Source organism: Brassica napus, chromosome A1 (genome assembly GCF_020379485.1).
Source record: "Brassica napus cultivar Da-Ae chromosome A1, Da-Ae, whole genome shotgun sequence".
Lineage (NCBI taxonomy): Eukaryota > Viridiplantae > Streptophyta > Magnoliopsida > Brassicales > Brassicaceae > Brassica > Brassica napus.
Genome location: NC_063434.1, coordinates 30,311,732 through 30,333,387, shown reverse-complemented (window position 1 = coordinate 30,333,387; position 21,656 = coordinate 30,311,732). Strand labels below are relative to the sequence as shown.

Below are 21,656 nucleotides of genomic sequence, written 5' to 3'. Positions count from 1 at the left end.
TTCACACTCATCTCTATAACTACTATTATCCCTACATTAACATGGTGTATATATATTAAGGTATATATATATATATATATATATATATATATTTGTTACACCACAAGAGAATGAGAAAACCATAAAATAAAATATCTAAAATGGATTGAAACGGTTAGAGATCTCCTAGACTTATATAAAACGAGGATTGATTGGAGGTAATTTTCTTTAGATTACCCTCAAGTTTACAAAATTGGGCCCAATTATTACAATTTGTTTTTTAGAAACACATACAATTTGTCCCAATTATTACAATTTGTTTTTTAGAAACACATACAATTTGTAAATCTACAAAAGTTAAAGTTCTTAAACATTTTGGGCTAGAACGGGGCCTTAATTTTAGATGAGCCGGGCCTTTAAAATATATTTGTAATCTCAAGGAAGATATAAAGCGCCGCGGTCACGTGATATCCAACACAGAGCGCACGTTAGAGTAGTTCCAAGCTCTTGACAAAGGTGAGCTCTGAGAAATCAACATAACATAAATGGAGATCTTATTACAAAACTGGAAAGTTAAAGCAAAAAAGTTTTATTTCTTGACACAGGTTTGTTTTTCTTTTCTTTTTGGTTGGAGTTTTCTTGTAGAGTTATAAGAGAAGTGGGATGTTCATAGAAATTTTTCATGTAAATGATCTCCACATTGGAAGTATAGATTATACATTCTTGACTATAGGATTATAATATCTTTTGACTTTCAAGGGGTATAACCTTTAGTTACCATTATGATTCTTGTTACTCATTTTGTATTCTTTTCTTAGCTTCTTTTACAACAGTGCACTAGTGGTTTTTGTCATCATTAGCTTTAAGCATTTGAGAGGAAGCTTTTGCTCCTTAGTAATGCAAAGATACAATAGTGATGTTTGTGTGATCACTCTTCTTAGTACATTGGTGACTTTTTGTACCTATGCGTCGGAGAGTGAAACTATGAAATGCAAAAAGAACACTCCTTAGTCATGTAACCTTAGATCTTGCCATCAAAAAATTCTTATATCTCCGTGTACCCTTCTCTGTGTGTCACGGAGTCTCGAACTGTTTCCCTTCAAAGGTTTGTCCGTAGTCCCAGTTTCTGGGAGCAACGTTGTAAGCTGTCACGGTTGATTTATCACTAGCAGTCACTTCAAACGAGAGAGCTTGGTTCTTGAGATCGGCGTTGATATGCCAGTTCTGTCCCCAGTTACGACCCATTGGTAACCACCCGGTTCTCGACCCTTTAACCTTCACAGCAGATATATCACCGGATCCAGCAACATTGGTGATCAGAACCGAAATGAAAATGCCTCCACCATCTATTGTAAACCTAATGCTTCCTTCCCTCCTACAGTTAATCCTGTGTAGACAAAAACCAGTAGCCATGGTTATTGTTCACTCTAACCACAAAGCACACCACAAACTAGTAAGGATCCAGTGATCATAGTACCATAAAACCTAAAGAACAGTGATGTCTAGTGCCTAGAACTTTTTCAAATCACTAGCTACAATATGCAACCAATCCAAACCACAATTTAAATCAATATTCAAGAAATTACTAGCCGGTAACTTAGCGCTTTATAAGAGTTTATAAGTGACTATTGTTTAGGCTAGGCCTAAACCGATTTTTAACGCCTATACCGAAATCATTCTAGAAAAATCTTTTCGTTTAGGCCTATCCGGATTCTTAAATAAATTGTTTCGTTTAGGCCTAAACCGACTTTTTAAAGCCTAAACCGATTTTTTTAAAGTTATTCTAGAAAAATCGTTTCATTTACATCCAATTTGCTGATTCTAACGCATAAACCAATTTGTAGAACACTGCTTTAACTACCATAGCTGAATCTTGTTGAAGCACTAGTCCTACTCAAGTTACACGACCAAGGGCAATAAAGTAAATTGCCAATCCAGGAGAGCATCTAGGGGAAACACAGCTCATATAAAGCACACGGATACCGAAGAAGACAAAAGCAAAAGCAACAATCACCGCTTGTAATGAATTGCTTAAAAAAATTCAAATTAAAAATCGCGTTTCCACTAACGCAAACGCATTTATCTAGAAACGCGAATTAAAGTTTACCATTTTTTGAGTTAAACGCACCTTCGATACTGCACCGGCATGTTCCCAGCTTTCCAAATAGCGATCTTCCCAAACGCCTCGATCGGCAACACGAAGTGTTTGTTCGGAGGGTTACAGTGACCGCCACCGTCGGGGTCAAAACCGTAATTAGGAGCGCAGAAGTTCGTGGCGGTGAGGATGATCGAAGTCCCGGGGATGCACCACCGCAGATCATCGACGCATCTGAGCTCGAAACAAGCGCCGCAGATCTGACCGCGCTCGAACAGAGTCTCGCTCAGACCGACCGTGGCCATGCCGTATCCGGATTTGACGAGATCTCCGTATCCGCACGCACCGCCTACTTCGTCGCGAGGGTTGGTCGCGGCGTAGTAGGTGGCTCGCGCGGGACGCCATTCGGAGGCGGAGGAAGATACAGAGGAGGGAGATGAGGTTGAGGATGAGTAGTGGGAAGTCGCAGGAGGTGATAGTGCGGCGAGGAGGAGGAGGAGTAAAGGGAGAGAGAGTTGCATCTTCCGATGTTTGATGTTCTGTTTTGGGTTATGTCTTTACTAACATTTTGCTTTTCTTTTTTACCGGTTTGTCGGTATAATGAAATCACTATTTTACCCTCAATCTAAAGAGCTTTTTGAAATCAAATCACATCCAAATGTAGACATGTTTAAGTTTAATATTTAGCAGACAACTTTATCTTTCTTCTTTAATCATGCTCTAAAATGGACAGACGTCAGAACGTCATTTTACTCTTATACAATTGTTTTCAGCTTGAATAGAGTAACAATAATATTCTTTTTTTTTTGGTCAGCATAGAGTAACGATCTTTACGTTTACCTTCAACATTTTTACTAATCTATTCTATTAAAACAGCAGTGTGACCCATTGATAAAAAGTTATGTCCAACTTAAATTTTAATAATATATACCTTTTTAATATAACTGCAATGAAATATATATATATATTATGTAACCCTCCACTTAGAGTGCCTAATGATCGGCAACCACTACTTTTTTAACTGTATCCATATATCTTATTTTTGTTATGTAACCACCATTATTTTTACTGTTCAAATCCCAACAATTTTTTCGATGATGTTCATGTATTTCATTTTTCCTAACATAATCCCAACTATTACTCGGATTCTTTATTTTAATTAATATTTTTTATTAAATATTTTTAATTTCACCCATAAAGTTTTGAAAATTTATTGAAATTGTTTTTATTATAAAATTTTATAATATTAATTAAAATATAATAGATATATTTTAATATTTTTATAATTTCAATTTTAAATTTTTTATTAAACATTTTTACTTTTGTATATATATTGATTTAAAAAAAGAAAAAAAATTATCCTCCCGCAACCGCCCGCAACCGCAAACGGTAGCTGGAGCCAGCTTTTGAATTTATGAGATTCGGAGCGGGTTGAAGCGGTTTAGAGCGATTTGAGTGATTGTTGCAAACCGCCGACAACCGCTACCAACCGCAAAAGCAGCGTTTGCGGGTGGTAACGGAAAAACCAGTCGCACAATTAATAGAATTTATGGTATATTTGTATTTTAATATTTTTACATAATTTAAATGAATATCCATATTTGAACTGAACCCGTAATGATCCAAACTGAATCCGAACTAAAATTTATAAATATCCAAATAGGTTTTAATCTCTCATCTAAAGACCAATATCTGAATAGTCGGAATCGAACCTGAACTCTTATCCCTACATGTAGTCTATAATATGAATATATGATCACAGATAAAAACACAAATATGATTACAAAAAAAATACATATATGATATAAGGAAAGACACAAATACATATGGAACTTGATTTATTTAATATACTTACAAAAATTATCTATTCTATTAAATTCATATCATACAAAAATATGATTCTACAAACACACAACCATATAAATTATATTAGACAAAAAATTTAAAAACAAAACATATACCCGCCCTCTCGAGGGCGGTCAATATCTAGTATTTCTTTTAAAGTAACAGTAGTTGTCCTTCTTAAATTTTACTATCGACAATGAAAATTGAAAACCATTGATTGCTTTGTTTCAAAGTTATATTTTGTAGTCTTTGCTCAAATTTGAATCTAAAGGCTTTTGTATAAATTACCTCCAAAATAAAGGTATTTTGTAAACCTTGTATAAACCGGGTTGCTAGTCATAGTACTGAGTTTGATTTATCGTGTGCAAAAGCCCACCACTTGATATTTTGGGTTTTAGTTCGAACATTTTTTTTTCTTATGGGGTTTGTGAAAAGCTTTTGGTCCAAAAGTTAGTTCACCTTAGTTTTTGTAGGCCTGGTTTGATCTTATTCATCTCGGATAGATAAATAAAAGTCATATATTTGATCATAAAAAATAAGTCATATACAAATTAACAGATTGAATTGATCTAAATAGTTGCATTTTTATATACATGCATACCAGATTTTTACATTAATATGGAGACATATATGATATATTTTCTTAAACTTATATATTCATAAGCTTCTCAATTAATTATTCCATACAAATTTGAAAGTGTTTCCTCTCTTATCTTTCCATTTTATTCAGTACAAGCTGCTTTGATGATCGCTTCAAAATGCCGCTTCTCATGGATAATCCAGTGACCAGCATGAGGGACCTCATGGAACTTTATCCATGGCAGCTTATCACATATATAGACTAGAACATCTCGCAATATTTGTTTGTCGTCGAGTGCACACCATATATGAACTGATCCTTTGTTAGTATCCGAGAACGGGTTGCTCAGTTCGGTTGGATCAAACTCCCAGTTACCGTAACCCGCGATGATGTCTCGTTGGCTGCTCACGTATTCACCTTGTCGTAAAACAGCGTCCTATTATAAGTTATGCACATTAATAGCTTTCATGAGTGTATTTTTCGAAAAATAAAAGTAGATAATATTCATTACAACTAGACGTACACATACCTTGTATGATTGTTTTGAATATGTTTCCGAAAGTTCTATATCACGTTCAGTCAGAGTTTTCTTGGGATCTCGATTACTTGGAAACCATTTCTGAGTCATCCACCAATATAACAACCATGGACAATAGTGTGCGACTCGTAGTGTCATTTGAAACTCAAATGGTAATTTCTTGATTGCTGCATTTAACAAGTTTTGAGGAATACGTCTCCACCAAAAGTTTATTAATGGAACCGCCAATGAAGCTCCACTTAGTCTATAAATATAACAAAACATGTACACATTAGTCTAACTTTTGAACCTTTTCAAACAATTCCATAATCATGTGAATTTGAATCAGTGACAAAACAACAACACTAATGGAAACTACTAAATTATCACATATATATATATATATATATATATATATTTACGTTACATCTCTACAACTTTGTAAATTATTAAACCGAAAATATCATTACAACTGGATAGACCACGTGTATTTCATGTAAATTTGTCTCTATAAGCGTTATAGTTTTGATAACCTACATGGGAAGTAACACAATTCTCAAATTAATAATCTTTAAATTTCTTGTTATTTGATAAATGTTTATTACCTATGAGGAATATATTTGAGGCAACCATAAACTGGGTAAGCTCCAAGTGACATGCCCAAAACATGGAACCTTGGACCAAGTTGCAATTTGTCCGCAAGTTCTTCGATATCGTATGTATCTGTTTTCAGCGTTCTTGATGGATTAGGATCGCTTTCTCCATAGCCAGCTCTATCGAAGAATAAAAAGTATATCTTGAATTCACCAATCATTTCCTGAAGAAACCAAGGGAACGTTGTAAAGTTAATTCATAGTATTACAAAACAATCATCAAATGATTACAATGAATTAGTTTCCCCAATATAATCATAACGTTTATACCTGAGTGGTGTATAAATCGACGTCTTTGGAATTTGCGTATCCATGGATTACTATTATTTTGTTTTTGGCTTCGTCCTTTGGAAACCCTAGTTCTTTGTATGCTATATGTCTGCCATCACTAAGCTTGATTCTTGGAGATTTTTTGGTAACGTTTTCCGGCAGTGGAATTGGTGGTGGCGGTTTTATCAACTTGTAGACATAGTAGCTTGTTAACCCCACAATCGCAAGTAGCAGCAACATCATTTGGCCTATAGATAATACATATCCAAACATTTTGTTAGAGATGCCTCTATATGTCTAATCATTCGAACAATTAATAGGAGAGAAAACCAACCTGATGATTTAGGAGATGTAGTTAATGTGAAGTAAAACTCTGGTTTAAACATCTCTTATATAATAGAAAATATATATTTTATATTATTTTTTGTGTGTTCCACATGTCTCTGTAACTTCTTTTGCCTTCTTACAATTATTAAATTTTGTTATCTTGTTACATTTATCATCATTTGTGTAACTCCCCTCACGTATATTGCATTGATAAAATAACATCTTAAATTAATAAAATTAATAAAAATAATTTTGAATTAATAAATCAGCTACTAAAAAGAATAAAAGGTTATCCTTTTTAAATTATACATATATAAAAATGAAAAACATTGATTTATTTGTTCAAAGATGTTTGTAGAAAACTCTTTGTTAAAAGGTTTGTTCACCACAAAGTTATTAATATATTTCAAAAAAAATTATAATTTGGTATCTAAATCTAAACAAAGAGCTTTGTAACGTATCTTACATTACCAATGCATTTTATTGTCTTTTGCATTTTTGTTGTTATTATAAATTGTGTAACTCCAGTCAGTTATTGCTTTACATTTTAATATATTATCTTCTGATTATAGTTCCTTTGTATTTAAAATATTGATGTACTAATAAAAAGGTTGTATAACTCCCTTTTGCTTTACTATACTATATTGTAATTCTTGGATTTAATTTAATTTCTATTACTTTCTTAATTATATACAGAAATTGGTTAAGTATTGTTCTTCTCATATATATATAAATCTAAACTTGTTGTTAAATTTTGTGTAAATAGCTCAATAAAATTTGAAAAATAATTAATTTTAAATATGAACCAAAAATAAATAATTTATATATATATATCTCATATTAAATAGGTAAAATTAGCAATTTTCTAACTTATCTATTTTTGTATTTGCTGTAAATGGGACACGCAAAAAAAAAATTTAATTTTAGATCATCTTTTTATAGCACATCTTACTTAACTGAAAGAAAAATGCATTTTAATGCATAAATATTTAAGTTCATCGAAATAATATAAATAGTTGCATCTGACATTAGCATACCAGATTTATATATTAATATTGACATGTACATAATATTTTTATTAAACTTATATAAACATTCTCAAACTTAAGCATCCCATAAAAATTTGATAAAGTTTTTCCTTTCTTCATTGTCCATTTTTCATTCAGTACAAGCGGCTTTGATGATGGCTTCGAAATGATGCTTCTCATGGATAATCCAGTGTCCAACATGAGGGACCTCATGGAACTTTATCCATGGAAGTTTATCGCATATATAAACTAGAACTTCTCGCAATATTTGTTTGTCATCGAGTGCACACCACATATGGACTGATCCTTTGTTAGTATCCGTGAACGGGTTGCTCAGTTCGGTTGGATCAAACTCCCAATTTCCATAACCGGCGATGATGTCTTGGTAGCAGCTCACATATTCACCTTGTCGTTTAACAGCGTCCTATATATAAGTTATACATTATTAGCTTTCATGAGTATATGTTTAACGTATACTTTAATAAATCATCAGGATAAATCTAAAAGATATTGGCAACTACACGACTATTTGAATCACTCTATATATACACACATACCATGTACGATTTTTTATAATATATTTTCGAAAGTTCTATATCACGTTCAGTCCAAATTTTCTTGGGATCTCGATCATTTGGAAACCATTTCTGAGTCATCCACCAATATAGCAACCATGGACAATAGTGTGCGACTCGAAGTATCATTTGAAACGCAAATGGTAATTTCTTGATTGCTGCATTCAACAAGTTTTGAGGAATACGTCTCCACCAAAAGTTTATTAATGGAACCACCAATGAAGCTCCACTTAGTCTGTAAATAGATAAAACATGAGAAAACATTGTGTATTTAAAGTTGTAAATTATAAACAGAACAATCTTATTAAAAATTGATTAACCACATTTTATGTAAAATGTTTATCTATAAACCTTAAAGTATTGATAACCAATGAGAAGTAACACATTCTCAGATAATCTTTCAGTTTTCTGATAATTTTCTTAAGAGATATTCTATAAATATAGATTACCTATGAGGAATGTATTTGAGGCAACCATAAACTGGGTAAGCTCCAAGTGACATGCCCAGAACATGGAACTTTGGACCAAGTTGCAATTTGTCAGCAAGTTCTTCGATATCGTATGTATCTGTTTTCAATGTTCTTGATGGATTAGGATCGCTTTCTCCATGACCAGCTCTATCGAAGAACAAAAAATATATCTTGAATTCGTCAATCATTTCCTGAAGAAGCCATATAAAAACGTTGTAGGTTCAAATATATTATTACAAAACAATCATTAAATGATTAAAATGAATTATAAGCTACCCCAATACAATCATTTAATCATAACGTTTATACCTGTGTGGTGTATAAATCTACTTCTTTGGAATTTGCATATCCATGGATGATTATTATTTTGTTTTTGGCTTCGTCCTTTGGACACCCTAATTCTCTGTAGGCTATATGTCTGCCATCACTTAGCTCGACTCTTAGAGATTTCTTGGAAACGTTTTCCGGTAGTGGAATTGGTGGTGGCGGTTTTATCGACTTATATACATAATAGCTTATTAATCCCACAATCGCAAGTAGCAGAAACATCATTACACCTGCGGACAATACATATACAAATAATGTTGTGAGACCATTGTCTTTGGATGAAACTTAAGAATATGTCTAATGATTCGAACAAATAATAGTAGAGAAAACCAACCTGATGATTTAGAAGATGTAGTTAATGTTGTGAAGTAATGATCTCTTAAATAAGAGTAATATTTTTACTTTTAGTTACATAGTCTATGTAACTTTTTTTGGCTTCTTAATATTATTAAATTTGGTATATATTTTTTACTTTTATCATCAATTGTGTAGCTCCCCTCATTATATTACATAAATAAAATATTATATTAAACTAATAAAATTTATAAACAGATTTTTAATTAATAAAATAGCCACTGAAAAAAGAAAAAGGTTATCATTCTTGAGATCATTTCCAACAGATCTCTATATTATAGAAATTCTATTATAGAAATGGATTTGTTCCAATGTATACTTTCTAATATAATTACTCTATTTTTAGGAAAAAATATAGATAAATACTATTTTCATTCCTAAAAATAGAAAATAAAAGTGCACTTCTTTATATTTTTTATTACAATAGAAATAAACTCTATTATAAGCCCTTACATTGGATCAAACTAGAGTTCTCTATTTTAGGAAAAAATAGAAATGTACATTGGAGATTTTCTAAATTTTACACATAGAAAATCTAAAACATTGATAGATTTGTTCAAAAATATTTGTGGAAAACCTCTTTGTTATTGGTTTTTCCCTTCAAAATTAATCAGATATTTCAACAAAATCTTAATTTGGTGCTAAATACATATATATAAAAAGAAGCTTTGTAACGTATTCTACATTACCAATGAATTTGTTTAACTTTTTGCATTTTTGTTGCTATTAAGAATTTTGTAACTCCCGTAAGTTATTGCTTTAGATTTTAATATATTATCTTCTGATTATAATAAAGACATTATAGTAAAGATATTTTTATGCTGTCATCATAGTGGTCTTAGCGTTATAACAACCTCCACGGGAGTATAATGTCAGTGGTAGTAGACTCAAATGTAATAAACTTGTATAAGTACTGAATCAGAACATAAACAAATAGTCGGTTATCAAAGAGAACAAAATGATTGTGGAAAGAAAGAAGAACAAACTCAAACTTGATCGTACTTGTGGATAATTTAAAGATCAAAATTAATTATTATTTTTCACAAACGAATGGAGTATCAGTGTATCACTATGTGTCTTCCATGAGAAAGGGAAGAAGACTCTGAATGTGTCTTATTCAGAGGTCCTCGGGACCATTGATGTCCTACAAATAACACAAGACACATATTAGTCTCTATCGATTTAGCTGAACCAACATCAAACCATAACATAATCAAACCAAACCTTCCGGTTCCTAAAATATAAAAATCGTTAGAGTACCTTGTTCTCGACCATAGCTCCGTCAGGGATTTCCAGTTTTACCCCGGATTTTTCAGTCACAGTTACCTTTCCCTTCAATAACCAAAAATGAATGTTAAAACAACAAATCGGGAAACTAATATCTTATATTTTAGACATGTTTACATGTATAGTTATGCATTACCTTGAGAACAACTGAAGAGCCAAAGGAGACATCACCAGACACCTTAAGGCTGTCGAGTTCGACTATACTAGGGATGGACTTAAACCGGCTTAGGAAATTAGACACCTGTTAAAAATATATGTAAATACACCAAGTGAAGCTTTATGAGGCAAATTAATGTCTTAGAGAAACAAACAGGACTTGTCCAGAGTTTTTTTTTTTGTTTTCTTTACCTTCTTGAACTCGGGTCCCAATTCAATTGATGGGTTCGAGGGGTTAGTTCTAGCACTGTTTCTGGTGACAAAGCCATCGACTAGTGTGTAGAGATCAGACTGCGGAAGAATGAAAACTTTAATCAATTACTCAAATATTTCAAACGATGTCTCTGTTTTTCGCTTTAAAATATGGTGTTTACCTGGACGAGCAGCAAGTCTGAAGTTGCCTTCACTGGCAAGAACCGTGAGCGAGGTACATTAACACCAATGGCATTGTCAAAGAACTGTTTTGAGATAGAGAATCAGAGAACGAAAAGATGTTAGAAGAAGATTACAATTTGCGCTTGTGCCACTAGGACATGCATTTTACCCTTATTGCAGCACCAGCTGCAGTTTCCAGTTGTAGAACTTTCACTCCATCAACTTCCTGAATAAATTTTCCAGTCCTTTTTCAGTTAAACACTCATGAAAATTGCAATAATAAAAAGCTATGCAATAGGCCAGGCATGCACCTTTGGGTTAGGAATGATCTCCATTTTTAGTGCGTCAGCTTCTACAAGCTTTTTAATGGCCTTCAAAAAAGTTAACCCATCTGTAAACTTAGAGAGTTAAAGTCTACAGATAAGTTAATATTTCTTTTGGAATACTTAAGGACATGATCTACTTACAAGTTGTTTGTGTTGAATATCTTGAACTTCTCAATTGATTTGAATTCATTGACCTACCACAAGAATCAAAACATGAGTGCAGTAGATTTTTTAAACAGGTCATACAAGTGGAAGTAAGCAGGAAAGAGGTACCAAAAAGAGTGTACAGTTTCCCCTTAAAGAACAATTTAATGCAGAGGGAGAAATCGTTTTGAAGACTTTTTAACATATTAAGATTCTAAAAACTAAGCTCGTTCTAACATTTCCCACATATCCAATGAATATGCTAGAAGTTTTAACCAATCTCTAATGAAATCCAAGTGGTAACAGGAAGGAAAACGAAAGTATTGACTTACATGTTCATCAGGAACCTGAGCAATCTCCAAAAGCTGGGACAGACCAGAAAAACAAAATCAATTATAGAGTTCAAGAAAACGAGTTATGTTCTATAGACATACATATCGACACAATATTTTTTGTTTGCAATAAAATACGTCTAGAGATCCAAAAACAATCAACAGCCGGTACAACCGAATCTGCTTGGCAGTTTTCTTAATAACGATGAATAAGAAAAGGTATATCGGAAACAAGAAGTTACCTGAACTTTGCCTTCATAAGAAATGAGAGTTCCTCCCTTTACATCAGCTAAGGTTTTGGGTGTAACCTCCATACAGTATTCGTTCTTGTTCTGGATCAAGTGCTTCAAGATTGCTGCGGCAATTAGACCAAGTACAAGGCAAGCAGGACGTTAGTATGTCATTTCAGATTAACTATGCATACGAATGAGTAAACAACAACGAACAAACTACAAAGAAGACATACTTAAGTCAACGATGGCACCCAAGTTGTCTGAATTGGCAACGAACACATATTCTTTACCCTGTGAGTCCAAGAAAACCAAATTTTCAATAAACATGTACTGATGCACATCTTACATGCTGGGAAAAACAGGTGTCGACTGTATTAGAGAATGAACCTGTGCTAAGAAAGCATCGAGCTTTCCACTGTTCATGAGGGATGGGAACACATCACCATGACCGGGAGGATACCTTCACAAAGATAACAGAATTCAGAATAACCTATTAGAAAAATCACAAGTTCCTGTTCTCTGCAATCATGGACTAGTCTCAGATAGTACAAGGCATTATCAATTCAATTATCAGTTATGATACTTAATCACATAGGCAGATTAAACTGCTCCAACTTGCATAAGACGATCTAATGTGACTTGATACTTTTCAATAATTTGTGAAAGCCAGTGGATACTACTGTGTGATTTGAATCGTTTAACAAAACAAAATCATACCAGCCATCCTTGTCGGTCTTTCCCTTGCTGGGCCATGGCACAAACTCATCTGCTACAACACGGGGATATTTGCTCTAGAAAACCGAAGTAAACATAATTAGTTGCAGATCTGATGTCCGTTTTTTCATACATACAAAATTTTGATTTGCTAATTAGATATATGCATCCACACACACCACTAACCTGGTTAAAAGTGTGAATGTCGACGTTTGAGTTGGTGTACTTTTCTACAATCTGAATACGATGAAAGCACTCAGCCAAAAGAACCAACAAAAATATGGAAGTAAAAGAAAATGTGATCCACAGTAAAATAGAAGTACCTTTTGTGTGTCATCATGTGTATTAAACGAGTTCATGAGAACCAATGGGACCTTGCAGCCATACTTGTTGTTGAGATTCTGTGCGTAAGCAATATATTGGATACAGTAAGATAAGTAAACATCAATTCCTAGAGCAGAGTGAAAAAGAACAAAGAAAATAACAAACCTCAATCTGGATAACAATAAGATCGAGAAATGTCAAACCATCACGAACTTCGATAACCGACCTGCAGAGAAAAGCAAGCTAAGATATAATTAACATCCTAAATCTTGGAATAACAACTACACATGACCACTTTGCCAAAATTTCACAAGGGATTGTTCACTAGCTTCAATTTGAATGTGACATCCACTAGCAATGAAAACAAAATATACTACATAAACAATTGTACAAAAACTAGATCTCCAGAGAGGAAATGGTAATTAGATTTCATATCAAACATTGAATTTAAAACCTCAAAGAGAATGACTCTTGAAAAACTGAAAGAAGGGCTTACTTAGGGCCAGTGCATCCCATGGTAGTCCCAAGACCTCCATTAAGCTTTAAAACAACAAGCTTGTCCAACAGATTCTTGGTCTCCGAAACATCTACCATCATTTGTAATAAACATAAACATCGTTTAACTATCACAAATAAACTACAAGCAGGAGACAAATGATATAATACCCTCAGAGACGGAAGCCATTTTCTCGTAAGGAACAACGATTTCATCAGTGGGAGTCTGGATCTTACTCCACTCAATGTGATGTGCCTCGCCGCTTCAAAATCCATATGCAATCAACTAATTAGTCTAACGATTACATCAACAACAACAACAATCAAGAACTGATCGAATTTCAAAATTCCAGAAACTACCGATAAGATACGATACAATGTTTGATCATATCGAGAGAGAGAGAGAGGCAAACCTGAGTTAGCGTGAGACGAGGTTGATGAATCCGCTCCTCTCATTCTCACTGAAACACACAAACAGATTCAGTCGAAAATAATGTCAGATCTAAGTTCAATTCAAATCCGAAAGGCGAACCTCATTTCGGTAAGGCCATCGACGGCGGACTTGAGCTGGGGGAGATTCGCGGTCGTGGCAGCCATTGTCGAGTATCGATTAGAGCTTCTTCACGAGGAGAAGATTTGTAGACGAATGGAGAGTTTCAAAGGAGTAGTGGTGATGAAGTGAAGTGACGATGCGTGCTTATATATACGATGTTTTGGAATTAGGATTTAAAATTTTATAAAAAATAAATACTAAAATAAAAAATAAAAATTTTAAAAACAGTTTCAAAAAGTATTTTTAAATTATAAAAAGAAAATTTGAAAAAAGATAAAAAAAATTTCAAAAAAAATTATAAAAATTTCGAATGTGAAAACATATAATCTGAAACTATAAAAAATTTCTTTTTTTTTTTTATTTTTTTTATTTTTATTTTATTTATTTTTATTTATTTTTGTTTGTTTATTTAATTTTAAACCAAGGGTAGTAAGGATATTTTACCCTTTAATGAATGTCATTTTTATGACTTTCTCCTTCTAGTACCCTTTTTGAGACATAAACTTCAAAAGGTACTATTATTGACAATTGCCCTAAATTCATGTCTGTCCTGTTTCGGTTTTTTTTTTGGTAGATGGCAGGAGACTATTGTAGTCTCTTACTTTTTATTCAAATCCAAACTTCTTTACAAGAAAATCTGTCTAACTCTAGCAATCCTATGAAAACCGTAAGATAAAAAAAAAAGTATAGTTAGCTAATCCATCTGCTACACAATTAACCTCCTTATATACATGCAAAATTTTGACTAAACCAGTCTCTTGATATAAAGCCATAATACAAATGTACTAGGAATGACATGGGATAAAAATCATGAATTTCTGTCTTAAGAAAACTCTCCACACTCTCGGAATCAACCTCCACCTCTAACCGTCCGATCCCCTTATCCCATACTATATAGAGGTCGTAATAAACACCCCATAACTCCACCAAATGGGACTGAGCAAATACCAATATTGATCGTAAAGCCTCTTCTCCACATTGTCCGGTTTAATCGACAATTAGTTTAATCTTATTTTTGAACATTTTCATGGTGTTGTAATTATTTTGGACAAAAAATATTTGAGTAATTCGTACTAACTCGTTTATAAATAAAAGAAAAATATTAGTAATATGCATCTATATTTTGGTTCATTTGAGAATGCATGAAGGACTAACACTTGACAAAGACAGTGTTATGATTTTTTCAGTATGTTTATATGTTTGTTTTTTTTGAAAAAGTGTTTATATGTTTTTGAACTGTTTTTTAGTTCTACATATAGCTAACAATAATTTCACCATTTATCTATTTCTCTAATTTCAAACATTTTATATACGAATTCATCAATATATGGTGTTGTTTTCGAGTTCACAAAATTCTTTTTCCTTTGAAAATATTTCCATTTTTTTTGTGAAACGAAAATAGTCTCATTTGCTTTGCTGAGCAATGACTTAACATTACAATCAAAACATATATCATTCAAACGATGGGATAATTATTATAACCAACCAAAAGGTCCGAAAAAAATAAAATTAAAAACATAAACATGTCCTTAAAAATCATCATAACCAATAGAAAATCATGCAAAATCCAAAAATAAATAAAAACATCTCAAACAGTTGTAAAAAAAAAAAGAGAAAAGGAGAATCTTCCATTCTCACTCAAGAGGACAATTGAGCAAGAGCTTGATGTTTCGAACAGTGGAGCTGATCAAACTCGTCACCGTGTCCACTGACTGCTCAGTCAGCCCTCTTATCCTCCTGTCTTCAGAGACAAGGATCTGAAAGACCACCGTGAGTATAGTTCCACCCTCCTCAGCCACCATGGATCGCCGGCCATCGTTTGAGATGGTGAAACCAGAAGAAAGGATTGGAATTTTCAAAGGGTCGACTTCACCTGAAGTAGCGAGACTCATTGAAGCCATGTCGAGAGGAGCGTATACTATCATGCCTCCTAATGCGTCCATGTAACACTCTTGTAGCATCATCATGTTCCTCGTTGGGCCTTGTGACATAGATATGACATCATCCTCTCTTTGTGTGGGCTGATATATATATAGTATATAACAAGTAAAGATTGTGAGATGAGTTATGTATCTATAACAACCAAAGATTAATTATTAAGAGACCGTGAAGGAAATGTGTGTACCTGGAGAATGGTGATGTAGTTGTTTTCATTATATCCGGTGAGAATGCGAGCGGTCACAGAGACTGCGGATCGATAGCAAAGAACGTCCCACTGTTGCATGCGAACGTGAGTTTTTGTTAAGACGCGACTTAAGACAACAATAAGAGATAAAAAAACATGCGAAGTGGTATAAGTAGACCATGTTTCTTTTTTTGAATGGTAACACTAACATATATGTTTCAGACCATAGGTCCATCATCGTATACTAATGGCGTGGATGAATTCAGCCTATTCAGGCAAAAAGGTTATGTAAATCATATTTTCACTCACAAGTCATACCAACCATGTTAAAATTCTATAATATGTTTTTTGAACTAGTATTTTTTTTTTGAACTATTTTTTCTAATATATGATGTTTTTGAACTAATTCTATAATATGTTCGTTCAATATAACTGTACTTATATGTGATGTTCAATATTCCCCAAAACTAAAACAATAAAAACTATAAGGAGTTAAAATTGCTGAAAATAATTAGATTTTTTTTCTTCTATATTTGAAGTGTCAAAGCCAATCGAACCCAACTGAATTTTGAGTTTAAAATAAGTTTTAAAGAGAAAAAAAAATACTAATTACTTTGAAAACTAGAGATTACGTGCTGAACTGTTTTATAATAAATTTAATTTAACTCTATGTCAGTTAACACATCAACCCGTAGCAACACTTACATATCCATTCGACAATGATGCATGCAGGTCAAGAAAAGAAAGAAGAACCTGGTGACGAGTCTCATTGTTTAGCAGGCTGTCGAAGACTTGCAAAGGAGTGATCGGAACTGAGAAAGAAGACGCAGCACTGACAACTAAACCGGATGGTTGACCGGAGTCATGGTTCATCCTGATCGAGATTCTGACTCCACATTTGGACTGCTGTGGAAAGTCAACTTTCCCGGACATGGTCAGCATCTCGTTGAAGTTCATCACCATTCTTTCCCCTAATTTCATTACACTCATTCTGCCTTCCACTGTCGCTATAGCTGCCAAAACATTACACATTGCTTTATCATCATTAACATCACACTTAGACATAATGCCGGTCTAACATTTTAATTTTTTTTTATAATGTTCTACGTACAAAAATGTTTATGTCCTTATTCTTTATAAAAAAAATTCATAATACCATACATACAACTAGAATTATCGAATAAAACCTAATCGACCAGTTCATTTACCGAACCTGCTCAGACTTATTGTCACTAAAAGATGTTATGTCTTTTACTAAAAGGTCAGAGACGACGAACTGGTTCAGTTAGGTCTTATATCGATCAAAAAACGATATATATCATCAGTAGCCTCACTCAACGAAAATGATAGAAAAATTAAGCATTGATTTGGCGAAGGATTTTCTTTATATAATTTATATTTGATTAGTAAAGTTAGTCATAGATGAAACGTACCTTCGCTCCAGTCAGTAGCCGGAATGGTTAGGATGGAGGAGAGAGCCATCCTCTCACACATTCTTTCCAGAGTGGTGGTCCAACGCTTAGCCCCGTATCCTGAGCCGCCACATAAAAGCTCTCTATATAACCAATGTGCATCGGGTTTATGGTCAACTTCCACATGCTCTATCCATGTTACCTGCATTATTTCGTTTAACTTCAAATTATATAACGTATACATTTTAAGAATAGAGAAACATGTGAGATCAAGGCAATGAAGACATGCCTCGGAGTGAGCACCGGGAAATGCTCTGATGAGACAGCCAGAAGGACGTTTATAGCAAAAAGAGTTGATTTGGTCAGAGTCAACGATTCTTTGTGACACATCAGCAACAATCCAGATCCCTTCATCGATCTTTTGGCAGCACCTGACGATCATAAACTCCCTTGGTGGCACTAGCGGCGACAGAATGTGTAGTTTCTCCCATATCTATCAATTTCATTCACATTCAAGAACATATCACATATTAAGATCCGAGTTGATGAACTGATGTAACGGTTGTAAAAAATTGATTGGTAACACTACAATGAAAATAGGTCTTACCACTTGCAAGTTATTGCAGTTTTCGTTGATGGGAAGCTCGGATCCGAGCTTGTGAATCGTCATGGCCTTGGCCACGATCGTTGGAAAAAGACTTTTCCACTTTTCCTACAACAGAGAAGTACATGTTCAGATTTGTGTATAATTAAGTGCAACCCTTAGATTTTTATTTTTGTCAAAAAATTGTTAGTAACAACGTAACCATCATATATTAAGAGTTGAAATTTTATCATTTTTTCCAAAATTATATAAACAATGAGAAAACTACAAAAAGAGGTCTAATTAAAAGATTTTTGATAAATGATTTAGACAAAGACGTATATATTGTTTCAAAAGTCGTTTTAAACAATCAGACATCAACTGCACCACATAGTTTTAAGCCTAATTGACATAATCCTAATATTTGTTTGATGATGCATAATAGAATACATACCGAATCCAAGAACATTTCAATCAAGTTCGTTGCTTCTATAGGAACCACCGTGACATCTTTGGAAGACTCGACACGAGCACTCAATTTCCTGAAATGTTTGATCGAGTGCGAGAACTTCTCATAACTCTCTTGGTCAATCACATATGTTCCATCGATAGACGACATAACCCACAAATCTTCCGTAACAAATAGCCGCTTGAGCTCTTCAACGGCTCTTGTCGCAGTTTCAGACAATTGCGTTATATCCATTTGGGATATCAGTTGTAGTTGGATGTCTTGAGAAGTTGATGATCCTACTGAGTTCGATGGATCGTTCATGAGACTGTTTGGAATAGTTCCATACGAGGTGTGAGTATCAAAGATTTGTTGTCCCTGAACAGAAGCGAATAAGTTCACCATGTTTTGTTGGTGCTGGTTCATGGATACAGTGTTTGCCATTTCGTCACGCTAAATTTCAAAAAAGAAAAATATATATTATTATAGATTCTGTCATAAACAAACAAAAAATGCATTTTCATGGTTATGTTTTTTTTTAATAACATTAGTGTTGTTTCAAAGGTTTTTTAAGCACAAGGACCAATCACCAAAAAAACATAAAAATCCGAACTTTTTTACTATTTAAAATATCTATGGGTGGTCAATAAAAATTGAATCTATGGCGCAAGCTCCAGTTGGAACCCCTTTACCAATAAGCTAAGACTATTTAGTTAAAGTTATGTTATTGTTTCACTATTATAATTAGGGTCTAACTTTTAACAATTTTTTTTACAAAGAACGATATATTATTTCATTGATATAAAGTTTATAAAGTCAGCATACAAAACATTCAAAAGTTATTAAGAGTATCACCAGTGGGAGTTTATTCCTTTCATCTCTTGGTAAAAAAAACTATTTTAATAATGCAAAAAAAAGAAAGAGAATGTAGAAAAGATGAAAGTGATCTCTCAGAGAAGAGACTTTGAACAATTCTAAAGGGACTCTTGTGCCAAGTGTCTTTCTTTCATTAATACATTATATGAAAAATAAATACAAAACCAAAGAAAAAGAAAATATTAATATAATAAAAATTAGAGACTCATTTTAAGAATTAATCAACTGCTAATGCTCTAAACATGCCATATAATAATTTATTATTATATTATTGTTTATGCACAACTTAAATTATCATCATTTATATAATTGCTTTTTAAATACGGATGAATATCATTTTGCAATTTATATAAAAATATGATGGTGGATGAAACAAATAATAACAAAAATGTATACTAGTGATATAATTGTTGGTAACAGAAATTTAAATAAAATGATTACCTGTTCTGTGAGAAAAGTGTTTACTAGACTCAAGTTTTGGAAATTGTGGCCGCGTTCTACACCAAGAGGAGGACCACCACAATCTGGACAAGTCACGATCCTTAAAGCCTCTAGCATAGCTTCGTTTTCACATTTGATCTTTTTATTTTCTTCACGAAGTAAGATGTTAGCATTTCTTTCAATCTGAGTCTATAACATATGAAAAGTAATTAATAACATTTGAAATATCAATTTGTTGAAACAACTTATACAATTACATATTAAAATATTTGTTGAGATGAATACTTTGTTTTGAGTTCTCTTGTTTTGAAACCAAAATTTGATTTGGTCTGGCTCAAGATTCAGCTCTTCACCTAAACTGAGCCGTTGTGATTCTTCTGGATTAGGACATTCCTTGAAATAACTTCATTCATTTATAAAAAAATTTAAAATCAATTAGTCAAATCAAAAATTTCAATAGGTTTGAATCAACAAAAAAGTGATAAAAAAAATTTTACGCTTCAAGTCTCTGGGTTTGTTGAAAAGTGTGGCGACGATAAGTTCTTTTCTCTCTTTTCTTGGCATTTACCGAAGTATGTTCACTGCTTGAGTTTCCACCATCGTTATGATCCATTTGTTCTCTACCACAGAAAGTAATTTTTTGTTGTTATAGTTTGTAACAATATTTTTTTTAGTAAATTCACAAACTAATCACCAGTTATATAGAAAATGGTGGTGCGTTCTTTCAAAAAAAAAATGGTGGTGTGAAAATAATTCAAAATAAAATTATTTTATAAATGGGAATATAAAGAAAAAAATATATATTTCTATTGGAGAAGGTCATACATACTATATTTTACAAATGAGAATAAAAGGCCATTCCAATTCTATTTCATTCAAATACGTATTAGAGATATATACTACCTCTTATACAAAGTACTGAGTACCAATTATGTGTATATATATATATATATATATATATATATATAAAAGTTTAAGCTAAGAAAAATATATGTTTTTGTTAAAAAATAAGAAGCAAAATATAATTTATTTTGAGAAGATATATTTTATATTTTATTATATGTAGATTCATTTCTACGATGTACTCAAACCAATTTAAAAATCTTTGTCTTTTTGTTTACCTACTATAGATACAAGAATAAATTTAATAAAATATTATTATCATATACATTTTATTATGTTTCAATATTATTTTAACATCAAAAAGAATCACATTGAACTAAAATTCATATTTAATAAATAAATAATTTATATTATTACTTTTTGTTTCCTTTAATCTAATCGAATAACATCACCTAGTTTTACTGCTAATAAATTGACATATTACATGAGAATACAAAATTTTGGGGAATTACATAGCCATTACTTTGATAATAGAAATTTTAAGTAAAGTGTAAACACTTTCGAATTTTTTTTTTCTTAAAGAACAGATAAGTATACTCATAATATGTTTTCTTTTGTTTCAACTACTGTGTAACCTAGAAGAAATAAATTAAAGACAATATTTTTTTTAAGTTGGAGATTTTAACTGAATCTTTAAGTTTATTCTACTTTTAAAAATGATCTTAGAAAAATTGGTGTCAAAATTGTACATAAATTCTAATAGATTTATGAAACATTTGTAGATCATAATAATCATATCCTTATAATTGGTAGAGACTCACTATCTCTATTGGCAAATGTGTGTTTCACTTGTTATTTAGTATTTTTATTGCGGATTAGTTCATCGTCAAAACAATGTTTAATGAATATTTTTTAATTTCTCCTACCAAACTATAATCGCAATCTACCCACAATTGTTATCAATCATTT

The 21,656-nt window shown here is 32.6% G+C and overlaps 4 protein-coding genes and 1 pseudogene across 5 annotated transcripts; all 5 read right to left on the bottom strand.

The window, feature by feature from the left end:
• Window positions 1-848: 848 nt before the first annotated feature.
• Window positions 849-2,628, bottom strand: LOC125575809 (expansin-A13-like). The gene is made up of 2 exons (XM_048734906.1): window positions 2,108-2,628; window positions 849-1,366 (listed from the first exon to the last, which is right to left on the bottom strand). The coding sequence occupies exons 1-2, from the start codon at window positions 2,593-2,595 to the stop codon at window positions 1,054-1,056; spliced, it is 801 nt and encodes a 266-aa protein (XP_048590863.1). The 5' UTR covers window positions 2,596-2,628; the 3' UTR covers window positions 849-1,053.
• A 1,944-nt stretch (window positions 2,629-4,572) lies between these two features.
• On the bottom strand, window positions 4,573-6,354 carry LOC125576217. The gene is made up of 5 exons (XM_048735659.1): window positions 6,274-6,354; window positions 5,940-6,187; window positions 5,622-5,833; window positions 5,029-5,281; window positions 4,573-4,935 (listed from the first exon to the last, which is right to left on the bottom strand). Exons 1-5 carry the CDS (start codon window positions 6,323-6,325, stop codon window positions 4,642-4,644), a joined length of 1,059 nt encoding a protein of 352 aa, XP_048591616.1. The 5' UTR covers window positions 6,326-6,354; the 3' UTR covers window positions 4,573-4,641.
• Window positions 6,355-7,270: 916 nt separating this feature from the next.
• On the bottom strand, window positions 7,271-9,119 carry LOC106386592. Its single transcript, XM_013826426.3, has 5 exons — window positions 9,001-9,119; window positions 8,649-8,896; window positions 8,319-8,530; window positions 7,852-8,104; window positions 7,271-7,718 (listed from the first exon to the last, which is right to left on the bottom strand). Exons 2-5 carry the CDS (start codon window positions 8,889-8,891, stop codon window positions 7,425-7,427), a joined length of 1,002 nt encoding a protein of 333 aa, XP_013681880.2. The 5' UTR covers window positions 8,892-8,896; window positions 9,001-9,119; the 3' UTR covers window positions 7,271-7,424.
• A 783-nt stretch (window positions 9,120-9,902) lies between these two features.
• LOC106432852 lies at window positions 9,903-14,071 on the bottom strand (annotated as a pseudogene).
• Window positions 14,072-15,515: 1,444 nt separating this feature from the next.
• On the bottom strand, window positions 15,516-20,774 carry LOC106386676 (homeobox-leucine zipper protein HDG8-like). Of its 2 annotated transcripts, XM_022692075.2 has the most exons (10): window positions 20,342-20,774; window positions 20,130-20,247; window positions 19,845-20,033; window positions 18,534-18,980; window positions 18,104-18,208; window positions 17,786-17,989; window positions 17,518-17,698; window positions 16,838-17,097; window positions 16,085-16,174; window positions 15,516-15,980 (listed from the first exon to the last, which is right to left on the bottom strand). In XM_022692075.2, the coding sequence occupies exons 1-10, from the start codon at window positions 20,455-20,457 to the stop codon at window positions 15,594-15,596; spliced, it is 2,097 nt and encodes a 698-aa protein (XP_022547796.2). In that variant the 5' UTR covers window positions 20,458-20,774; the 3' UTR covers window positions 15,516-15,593. The 2 variants fall into 2 exon arrangements, with proteins under 2 accessions (XP_022547796.2, XP_048590891.1); XM_048734934.1 differs by having other exon boundaries at window positions 17,518-17,989.
• Between the last annotated feature and the right edge of the window lie 882 nt (window positions 20,775-21,656).